Below are 20,801 nucleotides of genomic sequence, written 5' to 3' on the forward strand. Positions count from 1 at the left end.
CACTGACAGCCATTTAAGGCACTTCAAAGGATCATGAAGTAAAACCGAACAAGCAAAAGGAGAGGGACATTTGTAGGTGCTTATATGCTCACAGTAGAAGCCCCCAAGCCAAGAAGTAGTAGCTGGGGACATTTAGCATTTATTAGAATATAGACATAGTAAGCCCTGGCTACTTTTCATTCATTCCTCCAAAGAGAAGATCAGTTTTAGGGACATTTTATATGGTATAGTTGCCATAGTGTTGGACTAGGATCTAGGAGCCCAACTTTGAATCCCCAGTCTCCCATAGAAGCTTGCTTGGTGACCTTGGGCCAATCACACAACCTCAGTTGGCCCTACTTCACGCAGTTGTTGTGAGGATAAAATGGAAGAGAGGAAAACAATGCAAGCCACTTTTGGTTCCCACTGAGGAGAAAGACGGGAAACAAATGAAGTAAATAAATAAATAGGTTTCTTAGGAGATCGGCAATGTTGCATTTGAGTTCTTTAAGAACTTTGGGGTATCTGCTTTTCAGAACAAAGTTCAAAGAGTTTGACAATGCAATCCTAAACCAAGTTACACCCTTCTAAACCCACTGATGTTTGCTTAGGATTGCACTTTAAGTTTATCAACAGCTGTCAGCCATGATAGCTAAAATGGAACCTCCTTGTTTTAAGATGATGTGTCATTGAGTACCAGCTCCTGAGGGACAACAGCTGGGGAAAGCTTCATGCTTTACTTGCAAGCTTTTCTGGAGTACTGGGTTGATAACTGTGGAGAGTAGAATCCTGAGCTAAGTGGATTTTTGGTCTGATCTAGCAGGCTTCTTGCATGTTGGTGTGCTTCTGACAGGTAAACCAATTGTGTATCCATCACTCAGCATTTAAGAACAAAACTGCAGCAGTAAAAATACTACAAGGTGGTTTAAAATGCTTATTTATTTTATTTGAGTTTCCCATTCAATAAGCTGGTCTACAACCATCACAAATTCATATTGCACTAGTAAGTTACCAAGTCAGATTTTGCTCTGCAAGACAAATTGCTCGTACATTAAGAAACACAATTTCCTTAACATCAAGGCTCTCCATTATTCATCTCCTCTCGAAGTTGGTTTAACACGCTGCTTTGCTTCAGAGCCTCAATGTTAGAAATATCCTCACTAATGACAGGCACATCCTCTTTCCGTTTCCCAGCCATCGATTCATCATCACTATCTGAGAGTGTGCAGAGAAGAGTATCATTTTCATAAGTAGGAAAGTAATATCTGAAAGGCAGACCAGAAGGGAATAAAATACTGTAGTACCTGGTCAATCAGATGCTGTCTTCCCACATGGAACGCATTTTCCTGCAGCGAGATCCTACGCTGTATGGTTGTATGAATATTATAACCATGGGCATGGAGCTAATCACATGGAAAAGACCCAGGCGACCAGCCACTCCCACGTACTTGGAATATTCTCACAGATTCCACAGCAATATAAGATTATGTCACAGAGAAGTAGTTCTTTCATTAGAGAGAGAGAAGTGTGGCCACAGTCTTCCATACACCATATAATCAATGCACATTAAAATTAGAAACCCTGGCAGCAATTTCCATGCTGTTCAAGGTGGAAGCCCTTCAGTCCAGAGAGAGTAATTTGAATGAGCTTCTGTGGGTGGTGGTGAAGTATAAATGTTTAGATAAATTAACTAAATAAATAATGGAATTTTCCATTTTCCCTAATCTTAAATGACCACCTGTGCACAATCAGCTTCTCAATTATTAATGGGTCGGAACTTTCACCAGTAGCTATAATTATTGATTTTAAGTGTTTATACTGTGCTTTTAAACTTCACTGTATTGTTGAAAGATGATGTAACCCGCCCTGAGCCCACTTTCGGGATGGGTGGGATACAAATACGAAAAATAAATAAATAAATAATACTTCAAGGTCTTTCAGGAATTCTGCTGGGAATGATTACTCAGTTGCTTGTAATGGATCTGTAGATGGCAGAGCCTCATACCACAGAATTGTTTACAATAGGGGTTGGGTCAGTCATGTAGCACTCATAGCCATAATGTAACAAAAGGACTGTGGGGTACATGGCAGCTAAGTTTTCTTGCTATATTGAGATCTAACTCAGCAAGTTCCATGCCATGACTAATGGGCACACTGCATGAAACCCTATACAAGTGTAACAAACACAACAGTCTGTACTCCAACCTTTTAATTTCATTTGGCTATCAGAAATTGTGGCAAAGCAAGGTCAGAAAATACAAAGTCCAGGTTATAGTTATTAGTAACTATCATGTATTGACTCCCAGAGGTCCTTGGAGGAAGGGCAGTATAAATGTGCTAGATGGACCAAAATGCTGATGAAAAATACACAGACTTACTGTGGCTGATCCCAGATGGATCTGTCTGGCAAAAATGTGATGTGTTTGGTCTCTTCCATATGACTGGTCAATTCTTTTTTTGACTGGAATGTGTTCTGGCAACTGTAACATCGACCCTGGTGGACTTCCCTTCTGATAAAGTTCACTAATTTCACTTGCTGATAGAAATTCAAACCTAGCCAACAAACAGTTTAAGGAAAATAAATAAATTGGGAAACACAAAACCTATGAATATGAAAACTGTAAGCTGAGCAACTGGGACTCAGCAAGCGGCACCGTCTCAGGGCCTAACGACATGGTACATTGGGAGTTCTGTGTGCGAAGTTCCCAGAATTCTTTGAAACCCAGGAGGCATACAGAAGGCTTTTAAATCTTTCTCCTGTGTGCTATTTTCTTGATTACAAATGACCCTGGAAGAACACCATTTGCCCCATTTTGAAAACATGGTATAAACATTTGAATTATCACAACAGGGTAAATGACACTCCTCAGAGGCTGTTTGTGACTGGGTAAACAGTGCAGGGGAGGGGAAGGATTAAGTCTCATGTGAGTCATGGTCCCAATCCAAATCGGGTACTTGGTGAGTTTAAAAACAAACAAGTCCAGGAGCTCCATAAAAACAGAATTCCCAACATATGAATCCACAGCCCTCCTCCACCACCTCTTGCAGCCACCTCCCTACCATTGCTTCTGTTTCTCACTGTGCCCGTTTCTGTTCTTTTTTCACAGCTAACACTTCTTCCCTCCTGGTTCTCTATGAGTCTTCCAAGGGTGAGAGTTTGAGAAACTCATTGTGGCACATGTGGCTTGCCACACTCTTTACTGATGCATAGAGATGAAGATAAGAGATTGGATTTATATACCACCCTTCACTTGGAGTCTCAGAGTGGCTTACAAACTCCTTTCCCTTCCCCTCCCCCACAACAGAACCCCTGGTGAGGTAGGTAGGGCTGAGAGAGCTCTTTCCAGAACTGTCCTTGAGAGAACAGCTCTCACAGAATTATGGCTTGCCCAAGGTCATCCAGCAGCTGCAAGTGGAGGAGCAAGGAATCAAACCTGATTCTCCCAGATTAGAGTCCATGCACTTAACCACTACAGCAAACTGGTGTGGGGTTGCCAACTACCTGAACAAAAAATGTCCTGTCCTTTTAAGAGAGTTGTAAAGGATGTTCTTTATCAGGTGGTTATTTAGCTCCATACAATGAAAAGCTTCAGCTGCACTTTTCCACACATTCAACCGCTGTTAAAGGGCCTGCTCGCAGCCCTAGTCACTCCTGTGAGGAAATAAACAACTGCACTGGCTCGTGGATAGAAAAAAGTAAAGGGGGCAAGATGGGGGTGGAGACAAGGCAGTAGAGAGGTCACCACCTCCTCTTGTCTCATGATGGAGCCAGGAATGGGGCAGAGTGCCTATCCACAACTGCAGGTTAGTTCTCTAGCTGAACATAACGGTATCCTCTGATACAGCTTATTTAAAAAAACAAAGGCTGCTCAAACACACAGCTAAGTAGTAACATGTGATATGTTATTTTTAATCACTATTATGCTGGAAAAGAGACCTAAAAGGACTTTTATTTTATCTCATATAGAATGATGGCATGATTTCCACAGAGACAACCTGCAGAGGCAATCTAAAGGAAACATTCAAGATTTATAGAGGAAATGGAACTTCAAATTTCCCCTACTACAGTGGCTTCATGACAAACATTGGAACCAGCTGGTACTATATTTTGACATTCCACAGAGGTCACAATTGCTACAAAAGTTGAATAAAGTAAAAAAATTCAGAGTCCTGTAGGTTGCTTTATGGCTCTCTAGTTCAATCAAGCTACATTTCCAACAGTGACGGATGTAGTCTAAGTTTTACTTACCATAGTCAGACTTTATTTTTAGCAGGTCAAATCCATGAGCCTCCTATGGTTAAGGGGGGGAAAAAAGATTCTAATTACAAAAACTTATGATTTTTCAAATGAACATCAACTGAGTTTTATAAATACTGGACACAGTCCAATATTGGGGGCCTATGCAAAATTACATATATAGACACTGTGTGTAGAGGAGGAATAGAAACTTATGTGCTCACAGAGAGTCACTTCTCACCTTCCCCTTCCCAGTGCAGCCCCAACCCCTCCCCCAAAAAAATATTTCAAGAGAACATTTTGGGCTGCAGCAGAATGGTGGCAGTGACAAAGTTGTGCCCCTGCTGAAAGAAATCCTTCCATCACTGGAAGCACTCTTGAGGGCTCCAAACTAGTCAGTTTACCTAGTCCAGTACTATTTACCCTGAGATCTTTCTCAGTCCTGTTCCTTGAGAACTATAAACTGGGGACACCAGGAACTTAATTGAGGGCCTTCTGTATCCAAAAGGGATGTCCTGTCAATAAGCCCTAGCCACCTTACTGTAAATAGAAGGTCTGCAAGTCTGTTAATGGTAGAAAATAACAGCCTCACTACCTAGCTTCTCTATACTCTTATAAGTTTTTGAAAATTAATTTTTGCATAACAGGATTTTAAAATTAAACATAGCATGCATCCCAATATTTCACCACAAAAAGCTGGTTGAAGGTGGCATAAAAGGTGCAACAAAGGATGCAGAGGGGGATGAACAAATATGGTCAGCAGGGCAAATTAGGGTGATATCAGCAGAGATCCAAGGGGGAGGGGAAGTGGGAATAGCATTATATGCTTTTGAATGAAAGTGACACACCTCTCTCTAATGACTTAATTTCTTTCTGAAGAATCAAGAGCTCAGCAGCTCTCAAAAGTATATATAAACAGTGTTCCTTCACACATTCATTTCTATAAAGACAGCTCATATATCTTGCTTCTAGGTTTTAGTATGGCTGTTTCTAAAAGCTATATGTTCATGGCTGTGCAATTTAAGTGCCCCCTCAAAATGTTCCCAGTGGTGAAGGATTTCTCCAATTTTGTGAGATTAGTTATTTCTGCCAAAAGGGCAGCTCCTGGGATCCATTGGTCTTCCCTGGAATATATCCCCAAGTTTTTGTGTTGACAAGGCAATTGAAATCTCCAAAAAAGAGACTACTTTGTCTACTTTGTGACATGCCCCCCTCAAGATTGCTACAGGACATTCCCATATCAGATGGGCTACACTTTCTAAAATATGTTCACATCTCCAGCATAACAGTCAATCGGCCATCGTGGTTAGCATCACGAGGGACTGAGCAAAAATGAATGTGAGTTTATTGTCTGGTCACAAACTACTATGGATTTACTGTGTGGTGAAAATGCCTCGTACTAGAACAGAGCCTCCTAATGCAACCAAGGATCTACCCTCCATATTTGCCAGAGCAAGATCATAGCGTACATGCCTCCTACCTCCATATGAACATACAGTTTTTCTGTAGTGTCTGTTTGCTTCTCACAAAAGAAGCAGACTGCACAGACAGGATGTTCTTCCCAATCGGACCAGTCTCTATAAAAAAGCATGTACCAATTAATATGCATCAATTTTAATTGCGCCTTAGGGTCTGCTTTTGAAAGATACAAAGAAAATGTTGTTGTGAGAATACCTATTTAATTTATCAAACATTAAATGGGGATTAGCCTGCTTGGTTTTAAATGGAACCATATTTGTGTAGGTCTATGGTGCATTCAGTTAAAGGAAAACATTGTTCTTTTGTCTTGGAAACTAAACTGAAATGGGGGAGGAACTGTTTCATATAAATCTTCAGATGCAGACAGAGGGGCCCCCTTTCAGCAATTTTTTTTTGGGTTGCTGTGAAAGGTTTTGATTATTAAAGAGATCCCTGATAGGCTATATGATGGCCCATACGACCAATAAAGGAAGTACTGCCCTTAATCCAAATGGGTTTCATTTGTCCTTGACAAAGTGAGGATGTAGGCATATCTGATATGCTAAGTAGCACTGTCATGTTATTATGTGTTGACAAGATGGCTGGGATTACTTGAAGAGAAATCTAACAAGAAAAAAGATGAAAGTGTTGCAACAAGCAAAATAGTACTTGTATAAATAGCCGTGAAAAATATATTCTGTTGGGATGTGTGTACGTGTGTGTTTGTTAATTTCTTATGAGACTGATGTGGAATGACAGTATAATTATAAGCATGCCTGTAAAATACAAAAATAATTCTTCCCAAACCTCTTTAGAGTTCAAAGCTGGGACAGTGCAGATTTGTGAAAGTTCACCAGTTTTATAGCACTCCCCTTCCCTGGGACCTAAGGAGATCCCTGTCCCTAAGCCTCCTGTATTGAGGCATATGGAAGAAACACCACACTCAGTCACTACTGCCACTACACTGAGAATACGATGTGTGAGGCAATAGGAATCTTCCTGAACTTGCACTTCTGTGGTTACAGTGTTGGACTTGGGTGAGTTGCTCTCTCTCAACCCAACTTACCTCATGGGGTTGTTGTTGTGGGAATAAAATGGAGAAGAGGAGAACGCTCTTGTAAGCTGCACTGGATCCTCATTAGGGAGAAAAGTGGGGTATAAATATCTAACTAAATTCATACAATTTCTATGGAACCTTTGCAAGGGGAAGGGGAAATGAACTAAGCAGAATGTTTTCCAGTCCCATGTACCAAGCACGTAGGGTAGATTTCCCACTTCCCAAACACTGCTGTTGGTTAAAAAGAGAAACAAAATTATTACTCTTCTTGGTTGTCTAAGAGTTCCCGATCGTCTTCAGATTGAACTTCTTCCCAAGATTTTCCAAATTCCTGAAGGGGGATGAGGACAAAAAAAATGCCTTGCTTTACATCAGGACCAAATAAGTACTCTTAGATTTAAAGCCATTTAAAATTTCCTGATAAGATCAAGGACATTGTTATAATATTGCTTCCTCATGTGAAAGACTTATACAATCTACAAAGATGCAGTTTCCCCCGATGAAGGTTTCCTGTGTGCCTGTTAATTTAATACATACCTGTCAGTTCCAAGGGAAACAAATTAGGGAACAAAATTAGGGAACGGTGACTATCAGCAAGGATCAAGGGTACTAGACCCACCAGATTGAAGATGAGTTTCAACCAATAGGTAGATGCCAGTAGCCACATATGAGTCTCCAAGGGGATCAGACAAGCCTCTAGTCTGAGAAGGGCATTCGGAATACATCATAGGACTCAAAGGATTGTTCGTAGGAACTTGGGTTGTACTACTTCCAGTGAGCTCCTTTCTTTGTAAATACAGAGCTGGGAGCCATATAAGAGATGGGTGACAATCTTTCCTTGGAAGACCTTGATTGCTGCAGGGATAAAGGAGGCTTCTTTTGTGAAGCCTTGAGAATCTTTGAATGGCAGAGGATGCTCTGTGGGCAGTCTCTGTGGCATTCAGTGCATGAGTTTTCCAGTGTCCAGACAACTGGAAGACTATACCAAGATATTTAAAGATTTTTGTTTGTTCATTGTTGTGGCCCTCTACACGTCATCTATGGAGTCAATGTTTTTCAGTAAAGATGAGGACTTTTGTTTTTTGGTAGTTTATTTCAAGCTGCTCCTCTTTACAGTATGTGGTGAAGGCACGGAGTGCTCTCCTAAGGCCCACATGTGAACAAGATAGAATGACAGTATCGTCTGTGTACAGTAAGGAAGGTATCGTTTTATCAGCAAGCTTTGGAGAATGGAAGCTTGGATTTCTTAGGTGCTGCGCCAAGGAGTTAATATAGTAGTTAAAAAGTAGAGGGGCCAAGATGCAGCCCTGCTTAATTCCTTTGTTAACTGGGATCTTATTGGAGAGATGGCCTTGAGGACTGCATCTTACTTTTAGGAAGTCTCCTTCATGCAGTGAGCAAATTATATAGAGTCTTCGGTCTACTGAGAAGTTCTCAAGATTTCCGTCTGAATTTCCTTTCACTCAGGGTTCTCAGACCAGGTTATAACATTAACCATTTACTTGTCCATCACACCCTGCCACTGTTTTTATACATAAACTTGAAGAGTTGCTTTCTGTCTTAGTTTACATTGCACGCTGTTTCTAGGAAAACCAGATTTCAAAGCAGAGACTGACATTACAAGTGAATATGGGACCAAGCAACTGATCGATTAAAAAAAAAAATTCATTTGCAGATGCAAGTCACCACAACAGTTTGAATTGGATGATCTGGTGGTACAGTTTTAAAAAATAAATGAAATAAAACAAACAGGAAAGTCTACACTTATTTTAAAAGAGCTGGAAGATACCCAACTTTGCAATTTCCCTGGCCAACAAGGATTCAAATGTAGGACACTGCTGTTGTGCCTACCAAGTTTTTAACTGAGTGCAAGTCTCAGTATAAAATCCAGCATTAGGTTGGACTCCTTTGATGTTCTGACTACCTGCTGAGATGTGGCTCTGGATTGGCCTGATCAAAGATAAGATTATTTCTTACATAGTCTTCAGGCAATGTCAGATTGTGAAGAAAACAAAACACCAGTTATGTTTGAAGGAACTGGTTTATTCTGGAATAAAGGGGACATCTTTTTAAAATAAACAATGATTTCTTAAAATAAAATAACAGTTGGCTGCTCCAGTAACTAAGCATCATATTTCTTCAAAGCTTTACTATAGTATAAGCTATTACTTTACGAGACACTTGATAAAAATTATCAGTCATGTTAACATACCTGTCTGTGTCCTTACTTTTTACAAAAAAACCCCCACCAAATCAAAAGCTGGAGGACAATTAAATTGTGACGCACTGCAACGTGCAGAGTGACAAATATAAGATGCTACTTCTGAAAGCAGTGTTGTATGACAAGCAAGAAAAATTTAGAAGTCTATTATATACAGTAATCAGAGGTTTCAAAGCTGTTTCAAATTGCCCGGTAAATGGTGTACCAATGTACATTACTAGCACGGCCCATAACAACATGTCATTACAGATTACGGAATGAAAATCCTGCCATTAATTCAGAGAGATGTTACCCTCTCGGGTGTAAACTCTTCAACTACACCAAGATTAATTAACTTTGCCAGGATAGTGAGATAATGCAAGGCAGTTAACACCCCTCTTGCTACACATTCCATCAAGTGTATCAACCGGTTTCCTACAGAAACAGTGGCTTCCAGCAAATTAGCTGTTAGTCTGTAGTAAAAAAACCCTAACTCTGAAAAAAGGCGCATGCGTGCACACACACACAGAGTTCTCTTCACTTATACTGTAATGCTATTGAGTTATTCACAAGTTTAAAATAACAGAAGCTTCTTTGGGGTGTTTTATAGTGATTTCATGAATTCTGCAAGTACTGTCCAGGTACATTAACACCAATGGGTATTTTGCCAATAAATTAAAAAGCAGGTGGATTACATCCCTAAGACTTCCATGACTAGGTCTTGCCTCTGCTGGAACTGAGAGTCTGACCTCCAGTACAAGTAGCCTAGATCATCCATCTGATGGAATGCTGGAGTGAGCCTAAAGGCCTTACATTCTTCCACACCACATGCATGTTCTGGCACATGAGGCTGATGATTAGGGCTGCCAGCTCCGGGTTGAGAAATATCTGGAGGTTTTGGGGGTGGAGTTTGAGGAGGGCGGGGTTTGATCAGGAGAGGGACTATAATGCCATAGAGTCAAACCTTCCGAAGTGGCCATTTTCTCCAGATGAACTGATCTCTGTCACCTGGAGATCAGCTGTAATGGCAGATCTCCGCCCACCACCTGGATGTTGCAACCCTACTAGTGACGCAAGCATGGCATAGTGCATAGGCAGAAAAAAAGGCAGCATCATTTCCAAAGAAAGTACCCTTATATTAAAATGCTCAAGGGGAGGTATAGCAACTGGAGTAGGGTAGCCCACAACTATTAAGTGTTTCTGTTCTTATGCACAGATTCTGGTTCTTTTTACAGGTTATACTCAAAATGGATGAGGACATGTAAGCCTGAAGATCACATCTGTAACCCATAAAGCAGATAAAACACACTTAAGCGGCTTATAAATTGGCCCTTGAAGTATCTAAGTTATAGTGGTCGTCAGCCCACAGGGTCATGGAGCCCTACCTGCTAGGTCACAAGCCACCATTTTGTCGCATTTTGGGAGGAGATGCTGCTACTCTGCAAGCATAGTGAGGGCCTGACACCTCTGGTTGCTCTTTGCATGCCAACTGAGAAGGTCAGCAGATTGGTAAGGTGAGGTCATTCCGCAGTGGAAAGGATATATCCATGGCTCTAATTGTTGGCTTATTCTTCACAACGGTATACCTCCTGGTGCTCAGCTTGTATTACCTCTCCTCAGCTTTATTAGTCTGCTTCTCATTACCCAGGCCTTGACACCAGTGAGGTCACAACTCTGGTTCCCCTTGTTCTTGTCATATGATTATGTAGCTCAATAGGTCCAAGACATACAGCTTTATGGGTCCCATACTGCCACCTTGGGGGTTAAAGCTGGTCTCTGGGTTTTGGAAGGACAAAGACCATTAGGCAGGTCACTGAAACTGTGACATGGACAAAGCTACCTCAAAACAAGCTGATACACAAACCTCACACCTTACAAGTGACTAAGCATTGCATGGCGCCACATTGTCGAAAACTGGCAATGCTAGAAATTGTACAGCCAATGTTTGTGATATCACAGTATCACAGACATTTTCCCACTGATATTTTACAATATTTTATTTCATAATAAAACTTACTGTTATAGGGCAATAGAAGACAAAATACAATGTTTGGAAAATCTTATGTGGTTTTCAAGACCTGGTTCGTGACTCTGAATGCTTCAGGGTGTGTAATAATGCATGTTAAACGTTACACATCTGTCTTTTCTATTATGTCAGTCTGCATTCAGTGGAAGAGGAAGGAAGAATTTTAACAGTGGCTGAGAAACTAATAAAGTTCAGAGCTGCTTGTCTGCCTCAGGAAAGTCAGTTCCACACTGTCTTATGTACTGCAGTCCTACGGAGAGTTACATCATTTTATGCACAGTGACTTCAATGGGCTTAAAAGGGTGTAACTCTACGTAGGGTATATTTAGCAGTTACGTAGTAGGCGTGTCTTGTCATATTGCTGTAGGAGTGAGAAGAGCTGCAATTGCCGCTTCTGGATTCCATTGGATCCACTTTTTCTAATCACAACAGTACTATTTAGAATCAAGCCTACCTGCCCACACCAAAGTGGCAGCTAGTATTAAATAAAATGTACTGTTAGGCCAAAGGGATACCCCTGGTGCACCTGCAATAGTGGCCCAGTATGCATAACCCCTCTAAAGGAGTGCTGCTATGATGAAGGGGATGAGGCAAGATTGACTGAAAAGGCTGGTAAGATCCAACTAGACGTCTGCAATTCATTCGTCCATAATTAATGTACAGAGCATCTTACCAGGTAATTAATAATATAAAATCTGTCATATTCTTTGTTTTTGGCATTGATTTTGCGATGTTGCTTCTTTCTCATGTGATCTTTGAGTGTGTTCTTATCTCGAAAGATTTTTTCACAGTATAAACACTGCAAACTAAGATAAAATACAAAGATTACAAAAGATTATAGGGACAATACTGTAAGTACCCATTCAATTATTTACAGCAACTCTAATGACAGCAGTTAAGAACATAAGAACAAAAGAGAAGCTAAAGTTGGATCAGGCCAATGGCCCATCCAGTCTAACATTGTCACACAGTGACCAAAAATACCAGGTGCCATCAGGAGGCCCATCAGTGGGGCCAGGACACTGGAAGCCCTTCCACTGTTGCCCCCCCCCCAAGCACCAAGAATATAGAGCATCACTTGCCCCAGACCAAGAGTTCCTATCTATACCTTGTGGCTAATAGCCACTGATGGACCTCTGCTCCATATGTTTACCAATTCCCTCTTGAAGCCGTCCATGCTTCTAGCCACCAACACCTCCTGTGGCAGTGAATTCCATGTGTTAATCACTCTTTTATCTGTTCTAACCCGACTGCTCATCAATTTCATTGAGTGCCCACAAGTTCTTGGATTGTGAGAAAGGAAGAAAAGTACTTCTTTCTCTACCTCCTCTAGCCCATGCATAATCTTGTAAACCTTGATCATGTCACCCCTCAGTCGACATTTCTCCAAGCTAAAGAGCCCCAAGCGCTTTAACCTTTCTTCATAGAGAAAGGGTTCCAGCACTTTTATCATTCTAGTTGCCCTTTTCTGCACTTTTTCCAATGCTATAATATCCTTTCTGAGGTGTGGTGACCAGAACTGCACACAGTACTCCAAATGAGGTTGACCCATCGATTTATGGTACTGGCTGATTTGTTTTGTTCCTTTCCTAATAATCCCCACCATAGAGTTGGCCTTTTTTATTGCAGTCACACACTCTCTTGACATTTTCAGTGTGTTATCTATCTACTACGACTCCAAGATCTCTCTCGGTCAGTCTCTGCCAGTTCAGACCCCATCAACGTGTATTTATAGTTAGGAGGGTTTTTGGTCCCAATGTGCATCACTTTGCACTTAGCCACACTAAACCCCATTTGCCATGCTGACTGCCACTCGCCCATCACTGACAGATCCCTTTGGAGTGCCTCACAATCCTCCCTGGTTTTCACTACCCTCAACAACTTTGTGTCATCTGCAAATTTAGCCACTTCACTGCTTACTCCCAACTCCAAATCATTAATAAACAAGTTAAAAAGCATCAGACCCAGTACTGATCCCTGCGGTACCCCACTGCTTACCACTCTCCACTGAGAAAATTGCCCATTTATACTCACTCTCTGTTTCCTATTTCACTTTAAGAGACATATCAAAATAATAATAATAATAATAATAATAATAATAATAATAATAATAATAATAATAATAATAAATATGATGCGATATCTAGCAAGACTGAACAATTAGTGAACTCTAAAAACAACAACAATGAAAATAGGTAAGCATTTTAGGTATATATATTCTTTAAGGTGCAGTAGAGAGACCAAACATAAACTAAAGGGGAAAAAACAAATTGACAGTATTTATGTAAAACCAGATAAATTTACATTGTTATTGATTGGATGTGTAGAATTCAGGAGTTTTGAAGTATCTGATCTACATGGATGTAATTATTTTGCCACTATTTTTTGTACTGTATCCTTGCCCATTATTTGATATCATAATAAATAATTACCTCAAGGAAATTTTGTATCATCTAAGCCCACAAAGCAAAATATACTACCACCCATTATAAAATACCCAAGCAATGGTTATATATTATTTAAAAGAAATCCTTATTTCAAAGCAGAAATCTGCTACCAGCCTTATAGGCAAATGGCTGAACTTTTGCTCCTGGCATCATGTAGTACTGGGATAGGAATGACCTTGAATTCTGAGAAGTAGCTTGCTTAACGTGTAGAATGTTACTTAAAATGATGCTTATTACGTAAGTATTACAGTGTGAAAGAATATCAAGAGTCTCATTAATTCATGCTGGAGATTCCTTTGGGCAGTGTCTCCCTGGCTGGCATTAACACAGCAGCTCTTGAAGAGACTCCACTATAAATCTGATTTCATTGCCAGGTCACAGGATGGTTTGAGGCACTATAAAGATTCAAACATAAATCTAACCGAATTGCATTTATAGTATACCACTAAAATGTGGGCATACTGTATTAGTAAATAAAAAGTGTTACTTTTTATCCAGCCTGCACACACTCCTTCACAACAGAAAATGTTCTCTGCATTCACATTCCCAGAGAGACCTCTGATAGTTCAGAAACTGTCCCCCAAATTGAAAAACTCAGGTTCAGTGAGCATTTCACTATTTGGCTAGATAAACCAAGGCCTGACAGTACAAAGCAGATTTAGGTGGGTAGCCATGTTGGTATGAGTCAACAGAACAAAGTTTCAGTCCAGTGGCACCTTTAAGGCCAAGAAAGTTTTATTCTGGGTATAAGCTTTTGTGTGCATGCACACTTATTCAGATACAGTGAAACAGAAGTCCCCAACCATTACACATAGGTAGCGGGTGGGGAGAGTGTTCCCAAGAATGTCTGATTAGAGTCAAGATGCATAAGTAACACTAAATATAGTTAAGACTGGATGACAATTGGTAAGACCTGTGGATAGCAGCAAATGAGCATACAGCATAATAAAAGAATTTACAAACAGATGCGAGAACTGAATGACGTTAACATTTAATTTGAACATGGACACTGAGAAACATGTAGGAGAACACTTCAACTTCTAGGACATTCAATGGGGGACCCAAAGTAGCAGTTTTATTGCAAAGGAATTTCCGAAACAGACTAGAATGGGAGATTGCTGAGTTACAAGTTATTACAATACTCAGTACAATGGAACTCTCAGGGCTTAACAGAAATATTGGTTTCTTATCTCACTACACAAGCTAATGTCATTCAGTTCTTGCATCTGTTTGTAAACTCTTTTATTATGCTGTATGCTCATTTGCTGCTATTCACAGGTCTTACCAATTGCCTTCACCCAGTGTTAGCTATATTTATTGCTCAATTACTTAAGCATCTTGACTCTAATCAGACATTCTTGGCAGCACTCTCCCCACCCTCCTCTCCCCACTCTACCTATGTGTAATGGTTGGGGACTTCTGTTTCAGTGTATCTAAAGAAGTGTGCATGCACATGAAACCTTATATCTAGAATAAAACGTTGTTGGTCTTAAAGGTGCCTTTGGACTCAAACTTTGTTCTTAGTATAAGGCAGTTTTACATTCACTTCCTTCAAAGCTGCATCTTTTCCATTCTGATTGATGGGAAAGACATTCAGAAAATGATCCAGTGAACTACAACACTCAAACCTTTGCAATCCTCCTCCTCATATGGGAGAGTTATGGGACCTGGGCTTTGAGATGATATGTGTGAAGAGCAATGATTCTAGAGCTCCCTAAGTAAGTGTACAGTGTTTTTGCCCTGTTGTTTCCACATTTCCTAAGAGCAGACAATAACACACCAACTCAGAGTAGATAAATTGGTAGATTCCAAACCAATTTGAAATGAGATTTTCATTTACAATTTGAATTCTTCCATGCACAACAGAAATAAAAAGCTTTGTATAACTAACACAGCAGTGGGGAGAAGGCAACAAGGTAGCTGCCTCTTTTCTTCACAGCACTTCTCTTTCAGATGACATCCATTTTGTCCAAGATCTGGCTTGAACAAGGCCAAACTTAGGCTTCACAGCACCAGGATAATACTTTCCACTTACCCTTTCATACATTTTCTCCTCAATCCAAGTCTCTTTTCCTTTCACGTTCTCAAAAATTCCCCCCAGCCTCTTCTCTCCTCCCTCTATTTTTTTAATGCAAAAAGGACCCCTGACCATGGAGCCACAAGTACTTGATTTAGCAAGCTATAAACCTATTTCTGAACATACCTGTCAATTTTCTTCTGTAAAACACCGAAAAACTCCTTCCAGTTTACAATGTTGTCTGGCAGCCCAATATTGAATGCATGATCATTTGCCATGTGATTGAGAAGGACTGACCTATAAAAGATTAGATACACTCCTTAGAGTTCTATTAAGGAAGTTTTGCAAAAACACTTTGGGGGGGTACTGCTGGTACTTTAAATAAAGGAACATGGTTACAAATAAATGGATTTTCCTTTGCAAATGGGCTTCATGATGGATACCACAAGAAGAAAGCGCAACATATGATGCAGACCGCAAGAAGAAAGCTCAGCGTATGATGGAGACCACAAGAAGAAAGCTTAACATATCTAAATGTACTTGCATTAAACTGAAGCAGAAAATTTGAATTTCAGCCCTATAAAACCAACAATGAATAAGTCATAGCAATGTTTGCTTTGCTAGCAGCAAAAGTGTTTTGTGTAACTGAAGTGGAAAATTTAAATTTCACCCTTATTGCCATTTCAGTAGCTTTTCACTAGTTTGCCTGTATGCCTAAAACCAAGATTAACTAGCAGTTTTTACCAATATTGTCATTACTCACTAAGAGCACCATTTTAGCTTTCAGCAAGGGTATGATACACACACACACCTTATAAGACTATTGCAATGTTCACAACACAAGACAAAAGGCACTTTTGTACTTATGGTATACACAAATGCATTTTAGGCTTAAGTACAATACTGTAGAACCAATGAACTGACTAGAAATATCTATATCTATATATATGATTCTGAAAAATAATCACTTATTATTAAACAGGGCAGGGGAGACTCCCCTCCCCCTAGTCACTTTAAAACTAATTAATTTCCAGAACATCACACACTTCGAGCTTTAAAGTACAGGGATATATACATACGGTAACTTACAAATGTTGCTTGCAGAATACCATAGGCATAGGAGCTTTTTTTCAGTTGTTCAGTTTCATCAAGTGTATCCTGATATGCCTGCTTGCCATTTTTGTCTGAAAGGGGCAATGTATGTAATGACAGCCTTGGTACACATGTTCCAGAATCCATTATTCCAATTTACATGTACCATAGCTGAAAATTGAGATTTTCCCCTTTCAGATACAATGGCAATTGCATATATTGGGAAGATCGTGTGTAGTGTGCATTCTCCCCATTTGTGTGCTAAAATATAATTACTGAAAAGGGCTATGGTTCTCTTTTTATGTCATTGCCATACATAACTTTCACTTTCCTAGCAGGGTAATCAGATAGATATTTTTATCTTTAACTAAGTAATTAGACATTTCTACAGGTAGCATAATGGACTGAATGTTGAGCTCAGAGTAAGGAGAAGCAGGTTCAAGTTTCTGCTCCACTTGACAGGTCACCATTTTGCAGCCTAATCACACTAAACAGGTTGGGGGTGGGGAAGGAGAGATATGCTGCTCTGAGCTCCTGTGGGGAAAGGGCTGATTTAAGCAAATAGTGATTAAATTCAATGCAGAACAATTGGTGCGACATCCCCTTTTCTAAGTATCACAGTTACTGCAACAATGCCTTCCAATAGCTAATTTTGGCACAGGATGTAATGGTTAATGAAGCTTCCTTTCCCTTCAGTCTTATCTGAGGTTCACAAGTGCCCTGAAAACTGTCCAAGCTAAAACGGATTCAAATATTTTTTTAACACTTGAGGTTCGGGTGGCTAGTAAGAGTCTATGATGGGGGCATTGACCATTGCACTAGCACATCATGACCTGTGGAGCTGCACTGGCATCACAAGCCGACTCATGAGCTTTGCTAACAGCAATGCAGCATTGGTCAGCATTGCTATGGAAACAAGAGCTACGACTGACAGATACCCAATACTAGCATCACGCAAAGCTACTATGTGACACAGAACTGAGTAGGGGAAATGGGGGAAGCACAAAAAGCCATTGCTGACCAGTCTTGCCAATAAAAGTTAGCAGTCCATTCAAACACTGGCTTGGGTTCTGCCAAAATTTCCACTGGCAGGAAGGATTTCTGGCAGGAGAGCGTGCCTTCCTTGCCTCCCTCTCTCCCAAATGCCTTGTGAAATGCTGCTCCTAAGGGACAGGGGACCCTCAAGAACAGCATGAATGGGGAGTCTGCAGTGAGAGGAAAGAACAGGCAAAATTCACACACACACACACACACACACACCGTCAGTGGAAGTCCTCTACATGATCCAATCCACTGACAAGTCCAAGTACCTACACATACCTCAGTTATTTATTGTCTAAAATGAAAACGAACAAAATCAGCTTTAACAAACCAGTCTGATCAATTGGAGGAAATTCTTATTCACCAATTCAGGCTTACAGCTATTTAGACACTGGGTCTATACAGAATCTGAAAATCTGGCTATGGCAGCACAGTTCCAGCATCATATATGATCAGATGGCACTGAACTAACAGGCAGTAAAACATATACCCCACTTACATAAGAGAAACCATGTTGGATCAGGCCAAAGGCCCATCCAGTCCAACATTCTGTGTCACACAGTGGCCAAAACCCAGGTGCCATCAGAAAGTCTACCAGCAGGGCCAGAACTCCAGAAGCTCTCCCACTGTTGCCCCCCAAGCATCAAGAATACACTGCATCATTGTCCCAGACATAGCGTTCCATCTATACCCTGTGACTAATAGCCACTGATGGACCTCTGCTTCATATGTTTATCCAATCTCCTCTTGAAGCTGTCTATGCTTGTAGCTGCCAGAACTTCCTGCGGCAGTGAATTCCATGTGTGAATTACTCTTTGGGTGAAGAAGTACTTCCTTTCTAAACCTACTGCTCATTAATTTCATTGAGTGCCTACGAGTTCTTGTATTGTGAGAAAGGGAGAAAAGTACTAATTTCTCTTCCTTCTCTATCTCATGCATAATTTTGTAAACCTCTGTCATGTCACTCCTCAATTGTTGTTTCTCTAAGCTAAAGAGCCCTAACCTCTTTAACCTCTTCATAGGGAAGGTGTTCTATCCCCTAAATCATTTCAGTTGCCCTTTTCTGCACCTTCTCCATTGCTATTTTTTTGAAGTGTGGTGACCAGAAATGTACACAGTATTCCCAATGGGGCCACATAATAGATTTATACAGGGGGATTATGATACTGACTGATTTGTTTTCAGTCTCCTTCCTAATAATCCCCAGCATAGCATTTGCCTTTTTTATTGCAGTTGCACACTGAGTCGACATCTTTAGTGAGTTATCTGCCACAACTCCAAGATCTCTCTCCTGGTCAGTTACCGCCAGTTTGGACCCCATCAACCTATATTTATAGTTAGGATTTCTGGCTCCAATGTGCATTACATTGCACTTGCCCACATTGAACCTCATTTGCCATGTTGAGTGGCCACTCATCCAGCCTCAACAGATCCCTCCAGAGCGCCTCACAGTCCTCCCTGGTTTTCACCACCCTGAAAAACTTAGTGTTATCCACAAACTTGACCAATTCACTCCCAACTCTTAATTATTAATGAACTTAGTACCAAGCCCTGCAGTACTCCACTGCTTACCACCTTCCACTGTGAAAACTGCCCATCTATACTTACTCTATGTTTCCTGTTAATTAACCTGTTTTTAATTCACAAGAGGACTTGTTCTCTTATCCTGTGATTGCTGAGTTTACTTAGGAGCCTTTGATGAGGAGCTTTATCAAAAGCTTTCTGAAAGTCTAGGTAAACGACATCTACTGGGTCACCCTTGTCCACATGTTTATTCACCCCCCTAGGTACCAAATACTGCTGCAGCCATAGTGCAATTAGTTTTGTGATCTCCGTTCTTTGCCTGCGTTCAATAGGGTTTGGATGGTTAAAAGAAGGAATACACATTAAAGTGTTTGACACTAACCTGTTTCCAGTGAATTCTTTATCACAGAACATGCATGTACCACAGAAGTCTGTATCATATCTTTCTCGCTGCTGTTGCTCCAGAACTTCCCGCTGTTGAATGGGGTGAGCACAAAATATACACTCATTCATTTGCTTTTCTGAAAATGGTATGGTATTCTAATCTAATTTATATTGTGTCTCATTATCCACTAATGGGCAACAGTGAAAACAGGCCTGTGACTGATTTGAAAACATGACTTTCTCTCTGAATATTCAGTTCAAGTATTCCCCCAGCTTGAGGGGAAAAACAGACCAAAAAAAAAAGCTGGTCTAATCCAGTGCATTTTAAATCCCCCCTCCCCCCAAATGAAGCCTTAAAATAGTGAAGATACAGCATGCATAAAACCTGAGGGACACACCATGCAATCCTAAGTAAAGTTATACCCTTCTAAACCCATTAACTAAAATGGACATAAAAGGATTTAAGTCCATTTAGGATTGCATTGCCAATCTGCTAAACACAGAATCTCTTTCCTTTGAATTCAACATTATTTTCAGTGCTTTCTAAAGGAATGGGAGCATCTCTTTGAACAAAGGAAATTTTAGCTAATAATAATAATAATAATAATAGTAGTAGTAGTAGTAATAGTAGTGGTAGTAATAGTAGTGGTAGTAGTAGTGGTGGTAGTAGTAGTAGTAGTAGTAATAATAATAATAATAATAATAATAATAATAATAATAATAATAATAATAATGGTTTAAACCTTAAAGTGAGTCAAGATATTTTTTCAGGTATCCCCACAGGTCTCCCAAAGCATTTCTTTTAGAGCTTCTGTATCTCTTTCTCAGGATTTTCTACCACAATTTAAATAAAAGCTACAATTTACTGCTGAGGGATTATAATACGTAGGTGCTGCATACTGCTTCAGGCAAATGAAGCAAGATTAAGAATGTCTAGGTATATGCTTTCCGTAAAAGAGACTGAAGCAAGAAATCATTCATACTTCACATTTAAGTAATGCAAGAGGGCCTGGAATGGAGCTGGAAAAAAAGAGTGTGGAAACTCACTGCTCTCATTCTCACAGGCTTGTCGTGAGGATAAAACAGAACCCCATATGTCACCATTGAGCTTCTTGGAGGGAGGATAGGATACAATTTGAATAAATAATATGTTTTGTTTCCTTGTTATCACAGAGAAGATAAGTCTGATGAGAACTATAATGCATTCCTGACTGAAAATGCTATACAAGTCAAGCACAGTTACCATTATTTAATTAATTTCTCAAAATTCCACCTTCCTCTATGCAGTTCAACGTTGCATACATGACCTCCACATCCTTACAACATCCCCATGAAATAG

The 20,801-nt window shown here is 40.2% G+C and overlaps 1 protein-coding gene across 1 annotated transcript in view; it reads right to left on the reverse strand.

The window, feature by feature from the left end:
• Positions 1–907: 907 nt before the first annotated feature.
• Positions 908–20,801, reverse strand: part of ZNF277 (zinc finger protein 277) — a 29,123-nt gene continuing 9,229 nt past the window's right edge. The window contains exons 5-12 of the mRNA XM_015415448.1: positions 19,461–19,552; positions 15,608–15,718; positions 11,631–11,763; positions 6,995–7,062; positions 5,697–5,793; positions 4,229–4,271; positions 2,358–2,532; positions 908–1,244 (exon numbers count right to left, since the gene is read on the reverse strand). Coding sequence (XP_015270934.1) covers positions 1,055–1,244; positions 2,358–2,532; positions 4,229–4,271; positions 5,697–5,793; positions 6,995–7,062; positions 11,631–11,763; positions 15,608–15,718; positions 19,461–19,552 — 909 coding nt within the window. The 3' untranslated portion in view covers positions 908–1,054. The remainder of the gene's footprint in view (positions 1,245–2,357; positions 2,533–4,228; positions 4,272–5,696; positions 5,794–6,994; positions 7,063–11,630; positions 11,764–15,607; positions 15,719–19,460; positions 19,553–20,801) is intronic.

This window comes from Gekko japonicus, unplaced genomic scaffold (genome assembly GCF_001447785.1).
Source record: "Gekko japonicus isolate JY-2015 unplaced genomic scaffold, Gekko_japonicus_V1.1 scaffold1334, whole genome shotgun sequence".
NCBI lineage: Eukaryota > Metazoa > Chordata > Lepidosauria > Squamata > Gekkonidae > Gekko > Gekko japonicus.